Source organism: Lampetra planeri, unplaced genomic scaffold, assembly GCF_965212315.1.
Source record: "Lampetra planeri unplaced genomic scaffold, kcLamPlan1.2.h2 scaffold_164, whole genome shotgun sequence".
NCBI classification, from domain to species: Eukaryota; Metazoa; Chordata; class Hyperoartia; order Petromyzontiformes; family Petromyzontidae; genus Lampetra; species Lampetra planeri.
In genome coordinates this window covers 90543-105778 of record NW_027614372.1, presented here as the reverse complement: position 1 = coordinate 105778, position 15236 = coordinate 90543, and the positions used below count along the sequence as shown (strand labels likewise).

General features: G+C 56.8%; 1 protein-coding gene across 1 annotated transcript; it reads right to left on the bottom strand.

The window, feature by feature from the left end:
- Nucleotides 1-838: 838 nt before the first annotated feature.
- On the bottom strand, nucleotides 839-15016 carry LOC144739663 (uncharacterized). Its single transcript, XM_078622589.1, has 4 exons — nucleotides 14498-15016; nucleotides 5454-6330; nucleotides 3623-3709; nucleotides 839-1079 (listed from the first exon to the last, which is right to left on the bottom strand). The coding sequence occupies exons 2-4, from the start codon at nucleotides 6196-6198 to the stop codon at nucleotides 898-900; spliced, it is 1014 nt and encodes a 337-aa protein (XP_078478715.1). The 5' UTR covers nucleotides 6199-6330; nucleotides 14498-15016; the 3' UTR covers nucleotides 839-897.
- Nucleotides 15017-15236: the final 220 nt, after the last annotated feature.

Below are 15236 nucleotides of genomic sequence, written 5' to 3'. Positions count from 1 at the left end.
GTTGACGTGACAAGCCCCTGACTGATTGGCTGTGTCGGGTGGCGGTGGGTTTAACGACACACACATTTATATTTACTTGATCCGACCCAACAAAAAAAACACCTATTATGGATAATATTGGTCGCGAAAGCCCTACTACTACTACGACGTGTTAAAACAACAACAACAGCCGGTCCAAAGAATTCGGTGGTGGTGGGGGATGGTGGTGGTGGGGGGTAGTGGTGGGGGATGGTGGTGGGGGATGGTGGTGGGGGGCGGTGGTGGTGGGGGGTAGTGGTGGGGGATGGTGGTGGGGGGCAGTGGTGGTGGGGGATGGTGGTGGTGGGGGGTGGTGGTGGTGGGGGGCGGTGGGGGATGGTGGTGGGGGATGGTGGTGGGGGGTTGTGGTGACGGATGGTGGTGGTGGGGGATGGTGGTGGGGGATGGTGGTGGAGGGTTGTGGTGGGCGGTGGTGGTGGGGGATGGTGGTGGTGGGGGATGGTGGTGGGGGGCGGTGGGGGATGGTGGTGGTGGGGGGTGGTGGTGGGGGATGGTGGTGGGAGGTGGTGGTGGGGGGCGGTGGTGGTGGGGGGCGGTGGTGGGGGGTTGTGGTTGTGGTGGGGGGCGGTGGTGGTGGGGGGCGGTGGGGGATGGTGGTGGGGGGTTGTGTTGACGGATGGTGGTGGGGGGTTGTGGTGGGCGGTGGTGGTGGGGGATGGTGGTGGTGGGGGGTGGTGGTGGGAGGTGGTGGTGGGGGATGGAGGTGGGAGGTGGTGGTGGGGGGCGGTGGTGGTGGGGGGCGGTGGTGGGGGGGTTGTGGTGGGGGGCGGTGGTGGTGGGGGATGGTGGTGGGGGGTTGTGGTGGGGGGTTGTGGTTGTGGTGGGGGGCGGTGGTGGTGGGGGGGGTGGCGGTGGGTGCTACTGCAGGATGCCTGCGGCCAAGCGCATCTCGGTGTAGGAGAGCTGGCGGTCGTGGTTGAGGTCGAAGCCGAGGAAGCGCTCCCGCGTGGGGGCTCCGTCGCCCAGCTGGCGGCGGACGTCGTCGTAGGTGACGAGGCCGTCGCGGTCCCCGTCGCAGCGGTACAGGAACCACTGCAGGTCTGTTGCCGGCGGAGACGGAGAGAGACGGAGAGGCACGCAGAGACGCATAGACTCACACAGAGACACAGACTCACACAGAGACACAAACTCACATAGAGACGCATAGACTCACACAGAGACCCACACTCACACAGAGACACACAGACTCACATAGAGACATAGACTCACACAGAGACACATAGACTCACACAGAGACGCATAGACTCACACAGAGACACAGACTCACATAGAGAGACACAGACTCACACAGAGATGCATAGACTCACAGAGACACACAGACTCACATAGAGATGCATAGACTCACACAGAGACACACAGACTCACATAGAGACACAGACTCACACAGAGATGCATAGACTCACACAGAGACCCATAGACTCACACAGAGACCCACACTCACACAGAGACACACAGACTCACATAGAGACACAGACTCACACAGAGACGCATAGACTCACACAGAGACCCATAGACTCACACAGAGACCCACACTCACACAGAGACACACAGACTCACATAGAGACATAGACTCACACAGAGACACATAGACTCACACAGAGACGCATAGACTCACACAGAGACACAGACTCACATAGAGAGACACAGACTCACACAGAGATGCATAGACTCACAGAGACACACAGACTCACATAGAGATGCATAGACTCACACAGAGACACACAGACTCACATAGAGACACAGACTCACACAGAGATGCATAGACTCACACAGAGACACACAGACTCACATAGAGACACAGACTCACATAGAGATGCATAGACTCACGTAGAGACACAGGCTCACACAGAGATGCATAGACTCACACAGAGACACAGACTCACACAGAGATGCATAGACTCACATAGAGACACAGACTCACATAGAGACACAGACTCACATAGAGACACAGACTCACACAGAGATATAGACTCACATAGAGACACAGACTCACATAGAGACACAGACTCACACAGAGATGCATAGACTCACACAGAGACACACAGACTCACATAGAGACACAGACTCACATAGAGACGCATAGACTCACATAGAGACACACAGAGACACAGACTCACACAGAGACACAGACTCACACAGAGACACAGACTCACACAGAGACACAGACTCACACAGAGACACATAGACTCACATAGAGACACAGACTCACACAGAGACACATAGACTCACACAGAGACACAGACTCACATAGAGACGCATAGACTCACACAGAGACACAGACTCACACAGAGATGCATAGACTCACACAGAGACACAGACTCACACAGAGACGCATAGACTCACACAGAGACACAGACTCACATAGAGATGCATAGACTCACATAGAGACACAGACTCACACAGAGATGCATAGACTCACACAGAGACACAGACTCACACAGAGATGCATAGACTCACACAGAGACACACAGACTCACACAGAGATGCATAGACTCACACAGAGACACAGACTCACATAGAGACACAGACTCACATAGAGACCCATAGACTCACACAGAGACCTACAGACTCACACAGAGACACATAGAGACCCATAGACTCGCATATAGACCCATAGACTCACACAGAGACCCACAGACTCACACAGATACCTATAGACTCACACAGAGACACAGACTCACACAGAGACACATAGACTCACATAGAGACCCACAGACTCACACAGAGACACAGACTCACATAGAGACACACAGACTCACACAGAGACCCACAGACTCACACAGAGACACATAGACTCACACAGAGACACATAGACTCACACAGAGACACAGACTCACATAGAGACCCACAGACTCACACAGAGACACATACTCACACAGAGACGCATAGACTCACACAGAGACCCACAGACTCACGCAGATACCTATAGACTCACACAGAGACACAGACACACAGAGACACATAGACTCACATAGAGACCCACAGACTCACACAGAGACACAGACTCACATAGAGACACACAGACTCACACAGAGACCCACAGACTCACACATAGACACATAGACTCACACAGAGACACATAGACTCACACAGAGACACAGACTCACACAGAGACCCGTAGACTCACACAGAGACCCACAGACTCACACAGAGACCCACAGACTCACACAGAGACCCACAGACTCACACAGAGACCCACAGACTCACACAGAGACCCACAGACTCACACAGAGACCAATAGACTCACACAGAGACACATAGACTCACACAGAGACACATAGACTCACACAGAGACACAGACTCACATAGAGATGCATAGACTCACACAGAGACACAGACTCACATAGAGACACACAGACTCACACAGAGACACACAGACTCACACAGAGACCCATAGACTCACACAGAGACCCACAGACTCACACAGAGACCCACAGACTCACACAGAGACCCACAGACTCACACAGAGACCCACAGAGACCCGTAGACTCACACACCTCTGATTCGCACGGTTGGCTACGTACGGTGCGAAAGAAGTTCAACACACGTGTACATGAGTAAACCAAGATGACACGGCCCTCACCTCTGAGTGAGACGATCCCCGGCAGGTCAAAGTGAGCGTCGTCATCTTCTGCTTGAGCCGCCCCGTCGACCCAGTCGGCTCTCATCTCTGCGGTTCGACAGACGCACGCAGCGCGTGCGTTGGCCACGTTACGTCACAGACACCGCAGTCGCCCATATCCCACTCCCCCCCCCACCAGCCCCCCATTATAAAACTGGCAGCAACAACACACACACAACACACACAACACATACACACACAACACATACAACACACTCACACCCCACACACAACACATACAACACAGAAAAACACAACACACGCACAACACACTCATACCCCACACACAACACACACAACACATACAACACAGAAAAACACACACACAACACACTCACACAACACACACAACACACACAACACAGAAAAACACACGCACACCCCACACACAACACACACAACACAGAAAAACACACGCACACCCCACACACAACACACACAACACAGAAAAACACAACGCACACACAACACAGTGGGGGACGATGCCAACAACAGTCGCAAGCAATGATGAAATTATCGCTTGCAACTTTCATCATCTAGCTGAGACCATGCTACTAAGGGTTTAAATGGGGTCCTGGGTGTACGCCCACCACCGGAGTGGAAAAATGGCAGGCGCATCTTATAAGTGACAAGTCGATGGTCAGTGGGCAGATCAGCTCCACGGTAGGTCCTGGTGTCAAGGAAATGGGCCCGCATCCGCTGTTCCGTCACTATGTAGTCCAGCAGATGTTCTTGCTTGGACCCGGCATGCATCCATGATGTTGTGTGGATGTGCCGATGCCGGAACAGCATGTTGGTAATTACAAGCCCATGGGCTGCATAAAAATCTAGCAGCCTCCTGCCATTGTTATTGAGCTGATCTGGTCCATGCCTTCCAATTAATCCAGAACAGGTGCCAGCATCATGACCAACTCGGGCATTGAAGTCACCCAACAAGATGACTTGTTGGGCCACTTTAGCTAGCACCCGTGGCAGGAGGTCATAGAAGGTATCTGACTCATCGGCATTGCCTGCATCCTCTTCAGTGGGGGCATAAGTAACCATGACCACCACTCCTCGCCTCTGGTTGATGGGAAGGCGAGCCCAAAGTAGCCTGCGGCTTACAACTTCCCACACCTCACCGTCATGCTCCCACGCCCCCTTCATTCTTTTGTTCAGAAGAAGAGCCACACCCTGTTGTTTGGCAGTCTCCTGCCCCGAGTATAAGACTGTCCACCCCTCATGGTGGCAGGAGCCAGTGCCGGTCCACTGGACCTCCTGAATACTACAGAGATCCAGGCGGTACCAGTCCAGCTCCCGACAGAGGAGTGGCAGCCTCTCCTCTGCAGTGAGCGTTCGAACATTCCACGTGGCCACACGTAGTTGTTTTTTGTTGTTTCTGGAGGAGCCCCGAGGGTAAAGTTTCAGTCTCCTGGCGCCGCCAATTGAGGTTTGGCCAGGAGACATCATAGACGCCTGTCCCCCCGGGGCCTCCGGCACAAGCTTATTAATTCAATTTTGTGGTCGTGGTTTAGTGGTAATTGAAGGTGGAGGGGTTACCAGCCCCTCGCAGCCATCCAGAGCCCCCATTTAGCCACTGTGGTGGTCACAGATTGCATGAGGGGAACGGCCAATCGGAATTGGCCCTCCCCCCACAGCGTTGCCCGTCCGGCACCACGAGGAGGTAGGGGGTTGTTTTGCACACAACAACACACAGCGACACACAACACCCGACACCGCCCCACCATACGCACCACCACTACAAGAACAACACAAACAACAACACACGGCGGGGGACGCGTCGCCACTCAGCTGTCACAGCCGCTCGTGGGCCCGTCGCTCCGCGTCTCCGAGAGCTCGCGTCCGCGCTCGTCCGTGCACCAGCACTCGGCGCGCCCGCGCGAGCACTGCGTCGCGCCGTAGCGCCCCGAGCCGTCGCAGCTCGGCACGAACGCGCCGGGCGCCAGCAGGCCCCGCCGCAGGGCCCGCTGGGCTCCCAGCAGGACCTCGGCGCAGCTCGGCGGCTCCTCCTCCTCCTGCTGCTGCTCGTCGTCGTCCGCCACCACATCGTCCTCCTCGTCGGCCGCGGTCGTCCGGAGCGTCGTCCCGACCGTCGTCGTCGTCGTCGTCGCGGCGGGCGCCGTCGTCGTCGTCGGTGCCGCGTCCTGGCCGGGCCCGGGGAGTCCGACGTCCCCGCCGCCGCCGCCTGCCCCGCCCCGTGGTAGCGCCCCGGCGGGGTGAGCTTCCATCCACTGCTTGCCCAGGATCCTCTGCAGCACGGCCTGCATGCCCGCGCGGTCCTCCTCGTCCTCCTCCTCCTCCTCGTCGTCGTCGTCGTCGTGGTCGCCGCCCTCCGCCGCGTCCACGCTCATCCCGGGAACGTCGCCCAGTTTCACTTCGATAACCTCGTGCGGCCTCCCCTCCTCCTCCTCCTCTTCCTCCTCCTCCTCCTCCTCCTCTTCCTCCACCTCCTTCTCGGCATCCTTCACCTCTTGCTCAGTCTCAAACACCTCCTCCACCTGACCCCCCTCTTCCTCCGAGGAGGAGCCGAAGCCCATCCCCAGCCGCACCTTGGTGAGCACCCCCTGGTTGCGAGCCGCCTCGGACTCCCTGGACGTCCAATCCGCCGGTCGATCTTCTTCATCCTCTTCCGACGACGACGCCGACGACGAAGACGACGATGCAAGGCCCTGTAGGAAGGGGGGGGGGGCAGTGGGGGGGGGAGAGAGGGGAAGTCATCGATCTATGCCGGGTTTTGTAAAAACGTCTCGAGTCAAGCGGAATGTCGAACGCGGAGTCTCGCGCTCGCCATTGCTACTCTGCGATATTATTTTCGGGTTTATTGTTCTCGTCATTATCTAGTCACGGTGGCTAGGAGATGTTGACCACCTCGCCTGGTGTACAGGAGGTCGTGGGCTCGATCCCGACCCCTGACGATGCCTGCTGCTCTATATTTGGAGTTTGCGTGTCTCTCTCTCATCATCATCATCACGGTGGCTAGGAGATGTTGACTACCTCGCCTGGTGTACAGGAGGTCGTGGGCTCGATCCCGACCCCTGACGATGCCTGCTGCTGTATATTTGGAGTTTGTGGTGTCTCTCTCTCATCATCATCATCACCACAATGACGAGATGTTGACTACCTCGCCTGGTGTACAGGAGGTCGCGGGCTCGATCCCGACCCCTGACGATGCCTGCTGCTGTATATTTGGAGTTTGTGTGTCTCTCTCTCATCATCATCACTGTGGCTAGGAGATGTTGACTACTTCGCCTGGTGTACAGGAGGTCGTGGGCTCGATCCCGACCCCTGATGACGCCTGCTGCTGCTGTTGTACATTTGTAATCTTCTTCTCTCTCTCCCCCGTGGTGGTCACTGCGTGGACTTTTCTCCGGAGTCCTTCGGTTTTTCTCCCTCTACATTTCGAATCGACAGAACGTGTTCAGAGCTATTCGGCTGCTGCTATACATTTCCACGCGACGACGACGACGATGATGATGATGACAACCGCTTTGGAATACGTCGAATTTGGTATATGTCATGTTTTGACGAGAGAGAAAATTGTCTTGGGATACGACGTCTTGCTTGGGATACGACGCGCTTGCTAGAACTTGTATGGGTCGGGATGAGTCACCGCGTACCCACGTCTACCCCGTTCACGACTCCTCCCCTTCCTCACCACCATCCTCGTAGGCTTTCAACTCCTCTCAGCAAGGTAAAGTGACGTTAAATTTTATTGTTATTTCAATTTATTTCAATTTATTTATGCATTTATTTGAATTTATGTATGCATTTTAGTAATAAGTAGTGTCTAAATTATTTTATACAACCCCATTTATGTATAATATTCCACATAAAATATAATTTCTTATACTCTGGAACGGATTATTTCCTTTCCCTTTATTTCTTATGGGAAAAATTCGTTTGGTTGACGTCATTTTCGGTATAAGTCCTCCTACCTTCTGGAACGGATTAGCGACGCATACCGAGGTGCCACTGCAGTGTGATCGTTGATTTGGAGCTTTCGTGACTGCAGGAATCCATCCTCTTGGGTTCTTTCGGTAAAGTCACGTGGGTAGAAAATTAAAATGAATCGCGACGTTTCGGTGTGTGATAGTTTGAGAGCCGGATAGCCTCACCGAGTCTCGAGACTCGTTTCCAGGAGGGTCCCGCCAGGTTTTCGCAGTGCGCTAACCACTGCGCCGCCGCTCCCCATAACACGGGGTTGGGGGGGGGGGGATGGGGGGGTTGGGGGGGGGAGGGATGGGGGGGTTGAGGGGGGAGGGAGGGATGGTGGGGGTTGGGGGGAGGGATTGGGGGGTTGGGGGGGGTTTGAGGGAGGGTGGAGAGGGATGGGGGGGGGAGGATGGAGGGGGTTGGGGGGAGGGATGGGTTGGGGGAGGGATGGGAGGTTTGGGGGGAGGATGGAAAGGGATGGGGGGGGTGATGGATTGAGTAATCGCCCAACTTGAACGCGGTATTTTAAAATCCTTTATATTAAGTTCGCTTGCTTGCTTGTGTAATAACAGCCATAGAGGGTTCACGTGGGGATTGGCTTGCCGGTCCTGCTTGTAGCCAATAAGGGTTGAGATAGGACCATGGCCCATGCGTCATCACGACAGGTCATCAGGAGTGATTGGCCTAGCCATTCGGGGCCCCAGCCAATGGGGAGCCGGATGAGGGGCGTGGTCCCGGGATTGACAGGGAACCATCGAGAATGGTCAAAGCTGTCCATGTACGATTGGCTGGGGGAACCACGTGACGAAGGTATTAAGAGCGAGTGGAGGGGAACGATCGGGAGCAGACTGAAACTGACAAGAGCAGGGTCACGCGCGGACGGGGGCTGGGGTTGCCACGTGCGCGTGGGGACTTAGTGCGTGGTCTGTCCTCTCTCCGTTGTCTGCCAGCAACGGAGAGTGAGTGAGCAAAGTGTATTGTGGAGTGGAAATAAAAGGACCGATTCCGAATACCGTCTCTGGAAGGATTATTACACTTGCTTAGGACCGTGCAAATTTTTCGGTCGTGTTTTAACCCACTTCCCGTGATTCAATCGAGCTGACATTTTCCACACAGACTCGTTGTGCGTGACAATTGATGTTCTTGAAAAAAAATTTCCAAAATTTTACACTTTTTAGGACAAAAATATTATATTTAATTACCAATTGCTTAATGGTGCCATGCAATCATCTGACCCATAGGTGGCAGCCATCTCAAGCAAGAGGACGAGAGGACTCTAGCCGCCACGCATATAAAGGATTTATAGTGAAAAACTTTGTTTTTACGGGTTATACTTGTTTTCTCGTCAATTCGCGAAGGGTCTCACCGCTGCACCGGCGCGTGACGTGACGCGCGGCGCCTCCGTCTCTCGCTCCACCTCGGGCCGGCGAACCGGTTTCTTGCGTCATACAAAGCCAAAGCTCCCCCCCCCCGGCATAGCCTCAACAGACTTTCGGGGCAAGTGCTGCTGAGAACTTGCCCGCAGCAGCAGCAACAACAACAACGACAACAACAACAGTAGCAACAACGACGACAACAACAACGACGGCCGCCGTTCGCCAGTGAGTGTGCGGGGAAGTCACCGCGGCGCTCGTGCCAGGCTAGGTGCACATTTGAGGCCACGTGAACTTGCCCACGCAAAGACAAAGATCCCCCGTATAGCCTTAACAGGCTGTTGGGGGCAAGTGCTGTTAGCGAGCAGCACCTATGAAGGCCGGCACGGCACACGAGGGAGTGGGTGGCCAGCACCACGCCCGGCCGCCTTTGTCTCCCCAGTGGCGACGTTTTACTACACACCGAACCAGGTGCTCATTTGAGGCTGAGTCGACCTAGGGGAGGCGGCCCAGAAACGGTTCAGATAATCGTCACTGGGTGTTGGTGACCGTGAGTGGGAATCTAACTCGGGTCGCCAGGTTCGTAGCGCAGCGCTAACCGCAAGACCACTACCCCACTTACACATACGCACAGGTACACACATACACAGGTAGATGCACACAGGTACACACACTCACACGTACACACAACAACCGCCATTCGCCACTAAGTGGCGGTGACGTCACCACGACGCTTGTGCCAGGCTATGTGCACGTTGAGGCTATCACGTGAAATGTCGAATGCCCGCTGGCAGGAGGTCACGGGGCAGACCCAGGTGCCACGGGTCGACTGACTGAGACGACTGGCTGATGCACCACCTGTGCTTTAGCCACCCGGCGCTCTGCTCGTTGTTGTGAGCGTCGCTCCTCCGCCCTCCGTTGTTGTTGGAGGGCGACTGCCTCCAACTGCTCAGTAGCGTCCTTCACGAGCCTCCTCCACTGAGGCCGATCTTGACACCGCTGATAGCAGTCATTGGCAAGTCCACTCAGCTCCACATCCTGTACTACATCACTCCATCTTCTTCTCTAGCCCGTTGCCCCGCCATTTAGCCCCCTCGATCCGGCCGAACAAAAGCTGTTTAGGCATGCGGTGGCTGGGCATGCGGGCTACATGACCCAGCCAACGCAGCCTTGCAATCGGGAGGAGCTCACCAATGGGACTTTGTCCCAGACCTTTCAAGCATTTGTGAGCTCCTCATGCAATCCAGCCTGGTTAAACCCAGGATGGATCGTAGGCAGGCCAGCCCTAAATGTTTCTAACTGGCGAAGATGTTCCATTAGGGGGGGTCCCACGTTTCGCAAACGGGAGGGAATGACTGTGCCCGAGAAGACCTGAAGCTTCGTGCAGAGCGACAGACCAGGTAGCTTCCACACAGCGTTACGCAACCGATGAAAAAGATAATGCCGCTCGACTGATTCGGAGTGAGACCACTACGTTTAAACTGGAGCCAGTCATGAGCACACTGCCCAAGTATGGGAAACTCTCCACTCTCTCCACAACAGCCCCATCACCAATTGGGAGTTGTGGGGGTGGAGTGTCCGATGGTACAAAATACCCTGACCGGTGCTTAGTTTTGGTGGGCTGATAGTAAGGCCCCACCTCTTAGTGGCAAGCTCCAGGTTTAGCAGCAGCGCCTCCAACTCCTCTTCTGAGTGAGCAGCAATTACCAGATAATTGGCATACATAACATGGTTGAGCAATAGGGAGCCATCCCTTGACCGCACCTGGGCATCGATTAGCCTCCCATTGTATCTGTACCAGATGGAAATTCTTCTGGTACAGCTACTGAAAGCTTCCGAACTACGTGGTCGAAATAGATGTTAAATAATGTGGGAGCCAGAGGACATCCCTGTCGCACCCCAAGGTGTACAGAGAACGACTCCCAGCCACGTAGTTTTACCCGGGCCTGCTCACCATCATGAAGGTCCTTAATGATCATGAGCAGAGAGTCACGGACTCCGAAAACATGAAGAACAACCCAGAGCCCCGGCATACTGATGGAATCAACGGCCTTGACCAGGTCAATAAAGCAGAGATGTAGGTCTTGTTGGAATTCCCTACACCTCTGCTGTAGCAGACGGACAGAAAATATGGCATCCGTGCAGGACCGCCCTTTCCTGAAACCGCATTGGGGCTCCACAAGCCTCCCCTCAGCGTGCCTAGCAAGGCGATGTTCAATAATCCTTGCCAAGACCTTTCCCGGCGCTCTGAGGAGTGAGATGCTCCTGTAGTTGTTACAGTCTGTGTGGTTTCTCTTAAAGAGGGGGACCACCAGGACATCCTTCCAATCATGTGGAACCCATCCAGTGTTTCAGACTGTTGTTATGATGTTATGTAGGGCAGTCTGTGCACAAACGCCACCCTCCCTCAGCATTTCGCTTGGGAGATCATCTCTGCCCGGTGCCTTTCATGGTCTCAGACTCTGGATCGCCTTCAGTACTTCCTCAACAGACGGCACCTCAGCCAGCCCCTCACAGGGGGTGACTTCTTCCAATATTTGAGGCACCGCAGCCTTGGCAGGGTCATCCCCACTATGTCCCACGTTGTTATCCAGGCTGAGGGATGTCCCCCTCCCCCAGGATCTCACAGAAATGCTCAGCAAATCTGCACACCTGTTCCTGGGGGTCAGAGATTGGATGACCGTTCTTTCCCCTAATGATGGTAATAGATGTGGTGCTGCAGGTTACTTTTTTGATGGAATTAAAGAGTGATTTGTGATCGCGGAAGACTGAGGCAGACTCCATCTCCTCAGCAACCCGCCTCACGGCTCTCCGAACCTCCGAGCGAAGGCTGCGGTGAGAGTGGACCTATTGCTTTTTCTCAGCCAGCTTGAACACCTCCTCTATCAGCCAGGGTCTCTGGGGAGGACTGGACCGTGTACCCAAAGCAGCCATTACAGCTGCATGAGCCACAGTCCTAAACCTCGCCCATTTCCCCTCGACATCAGGAGGAGTGGGGGACGATGCCAACCCAAACCGCAAGCGATGATGAAATTCTCGCTTGCAACTTTCATCAGCTAGGTGAGACGATGTCACTAAGGGGTCCTGGGTGTACACCTACCACTGGAGTGGAAGAATGGCAGGCGCATCTTACAGATGACAGGTCGATGGTCTGTGGGCAGATCAGCTCCACGATAGGTCTTGGTGTCAAGGACATGGGCCCGCATCCGCTGTTCCGTCACTATGTAGTCCAGCAGATGTTCTTGCTTGGACCCGGCATGCATCCATGATGTTGTGTGGATGCGCCGATGAGGGAACAGTGTGTTGGTAATTACAAGCCCATGGGCTTCACAAAAATCTGGCAGCCTCCTGCCGTTGTTATTGAGCTGATCTGGCCCATGCCTTCCAATCACTCCAGACCAGGTGCCAACATCATGATCAACTCGGGCATTGAAGTCACCCAACAAGATGACTCTATCCCGAGGGGCCACTTTAGCCAGCACCTGTGACAGGAGGTCATTGAAGGCATCTGACTCATCGGCCTTGCCTGCATCCCTCCATGGATATTCGTTTTTAGTGGGGGCATAAGTAACCACGACCACCACTCCTCGCCTCTGGTTGATGGGAAAGTGAGCCCAAAGTAGCCTGGGGCTTACAGCTTCCCACACCACACCGCCAAACTCTCACGCCCCCTTCATTATTTTGTTCAGAAGAATAGCCACTCGCTGTTGTTTGGCAGTCTCCTGCCCCGAAAAGAGGACTGTCCATCCCTCATGGTGGCAGGAGCCAGAGCCGGTCCACCGGACCTCCTGAATACCACAGAGATCCAGGCGGGTACCGGTCCAGCTCCCGACAGAGGAGTGGCAGACTCTCCTCCGCAGTGAGCGTTCGAACATTCCAATTGGCCACATGTAGCCCTCCCCCCATGGCACTACCCACGACAGCGTTGCCCGTCTGGCACCACACACACAGGTACACACATACACAGGTACACACACAGGTACACCGTACACATACACAGGTACACACACACAAGTATACACACACACACACAGGTACACACGCGTGCGATTTCACACCACTGATCGGTCACCTGACTCCGACTCCCTCCCACATGGGGAATGTCTCAAGCATCGCGTGGGTCCCCTACCCCCTACCCCCTTACCCCCTACCCCCTACCCCCTACCCCCTTACCCCCTTACGCCCTACCCCCCTTACGTCCTACCCACTCGGGGCAAACAAAACGAACACGGCCTCAATACTACCACCACCACCACCCACCGCGACACAACAGCTGCGGCAGCACCGTGGGGGGCGCGTGGGGGGCCCTGCCACGGTGACGGTGCCGGCTGGGCCGGGATGGTCGCCGCGTGGCCCCGGGGAGAGGAGCCGGCGCCTCCGGGACGCCGAGTTCGGAGTTCGGAGTTCCAGGACTCGAGAGGTTCGTTGCTGCCGGCGAATAAACCGGAACCCCCCCCCCCCCCCCCCCCATAACCCAAAACATAGTTCCTGCTTGGGGCCCCCTTAATGGGGTAGCAGCACCATCGCCGCCACCATCTCCGCTACCGCCACCGCCGACGCCACCACCGCCACCATCGCCGCCACCACCACCGCTACCGCCACCACAGCTGACACCACCGCTGCCGTTAGGGTGGAGCGGTCATCTCACCTGGGATGGAGCGGCGGTGGTGACGGTGGTGGTGGTGGTCGACCCCGAGTCATCTCACCTGGGATGGAGCGGCGGTGGTGGCGGTGGTGGTGGTCGACCCCGAGTCATCTCACCTGGGATGGAGCGGTGGTGGTGACGGTGGCGGTGGTTGACCCCGAGTCATCTCACCTGGGATGGAGCGGTGGTGGTGACGGTGGTGGTGGTTGACCCCGAGTCATCTCACCTGGGATGGAGCGGTGGTGGTGACGGTGGCGGTGGTCGACCCCGAGTCATCTCACCTGGGATGGAGCGGTGGTGGTGGTGACGGTGACGGTGGTGGTGGTTGACCCCGAGTCATCTCACCTGGGATGGAGCGGTGGTGGTGACGGTGGCGGTGGTTGACCCCGAGTCATCTCACCTGGGATGGAGCGGTGGTGACGGTGACGGTGGTGGTGGTCGACCCCGAGTCATCTCACCTGGGATGGAGCGGTGGTGACGGTGACGGTGGTGGTCGACCCCGAGTCATCTCACCTGGGATGGAGCGGTGGTGGTGACGGTGGTGGTGGTGGTCGACCCCGAGTCATCTCACCTGGGATGGAGCGGTGGTGGTGACGGTGACGGTGGTGGTGGTGGTTGACCCCGAGTCATCTCACCTGGGATGGAGCGGTGGTGGTGACGGTGACGGTGGTGGTGGTGGTTGACCCCGAGTCATCTCACTTGGGATGGAGCGGTGGTGGTGACGGTGACGGTGGTGGTGGTGGTTGACCCCGAGTCATCTCACCTGGGATGGAGCGGTGGTGGTGACGGTGACGGTGGTGGTGGTGGTCGACCCCGAGTCATCTCACCTGGGATGGAGCGGTGGTGGTGACGGTGACGGTGGTGGTTGACCCCGAGTCATCTCACCTGGGATGGAGCGCCGGTGGTGACGGTGACGGTGGTGGCGGTGGTTGACCCCGAGTCCGCTCCGGGGCTCGCCGAGGTTCCAGATTCTGCGGAGTTCCCCGCGGGGGAGTCCACGTCGGACTCCACGGGGGAGTCCGATGGGAAGTCCACGGGGGCGGAGTCCACGGGGGAGTCTCCGGGGGAGTCCACGGAGAACTCCACGGCGGAGTCTCCGGCGGAGTCCACGGGGGAGTCGACGGGGGCGGAGTCCACGGGGGAGTCCGATGGGAAGTCCACGGGGGAGTCGACGGGGGCGGAGTCCACGGGGGAGTCCGATGGGAAGTCCACGGGGGAGTCGACGGGGGCGGAGTCCACGGGGGAGTCTGCAGGGAAGTCTCCGGCCGAGTCTCCGGTGGAGTCCCCCGCGGGGGAGTCTGCGGGGAAGTCCGCGTGCGTCTTGGGAGCGGCGAGGGCGTCGTTGATGCGCTTGCCGAGTTGCCCCAACGTCTTCCCCACGGCCTCCTCATGCTCGGCAGCCTGCCAGCAGCGGGGGGGGGGGGGGGGGACAGGAGGGGGGGGGGACAGGAGTAGGGGGGGGTGGAGAGGAGAGGGGGGAGGGGGCACGAGGAGGGGGTGGGGGGGGGGGCACGAGGAGGGGGTGGACACGAGTGGAGGGTGGACAGGAGGAGGGGGTGTTTATCGCCGTGAGCTCATCAGGAGCGGCAGCGCAGTGGGAGGGCGCTCACTCGGCCACTGGGCC

Bases quoted from the DNA above. Each gene is read 5' to 3' on its own strand.
- LOC144739663 (XM_078622589.1), bottom strand. From the start codon at position 6,198: ATGGGCTTCGGCTCCTCCTCGGAGGAAGAGGGGGGTCAGGTGGAGGAG. The intron at 3,710-5,453 runs GCTGAGTGGCGA...GTCGAACCGCAG, and splicing joins GCCCACGAGCGGCTGTGACA to AGATGAGAGCCGACTGGGTC. The intron at 1,080-3,622 runs GTGAGGGCCGTG...CGCCGGCAACAG, and splicing joins GGGGATCGTCTCACTCAGAG to ACCTGCAGTGGTTCCTGTAC.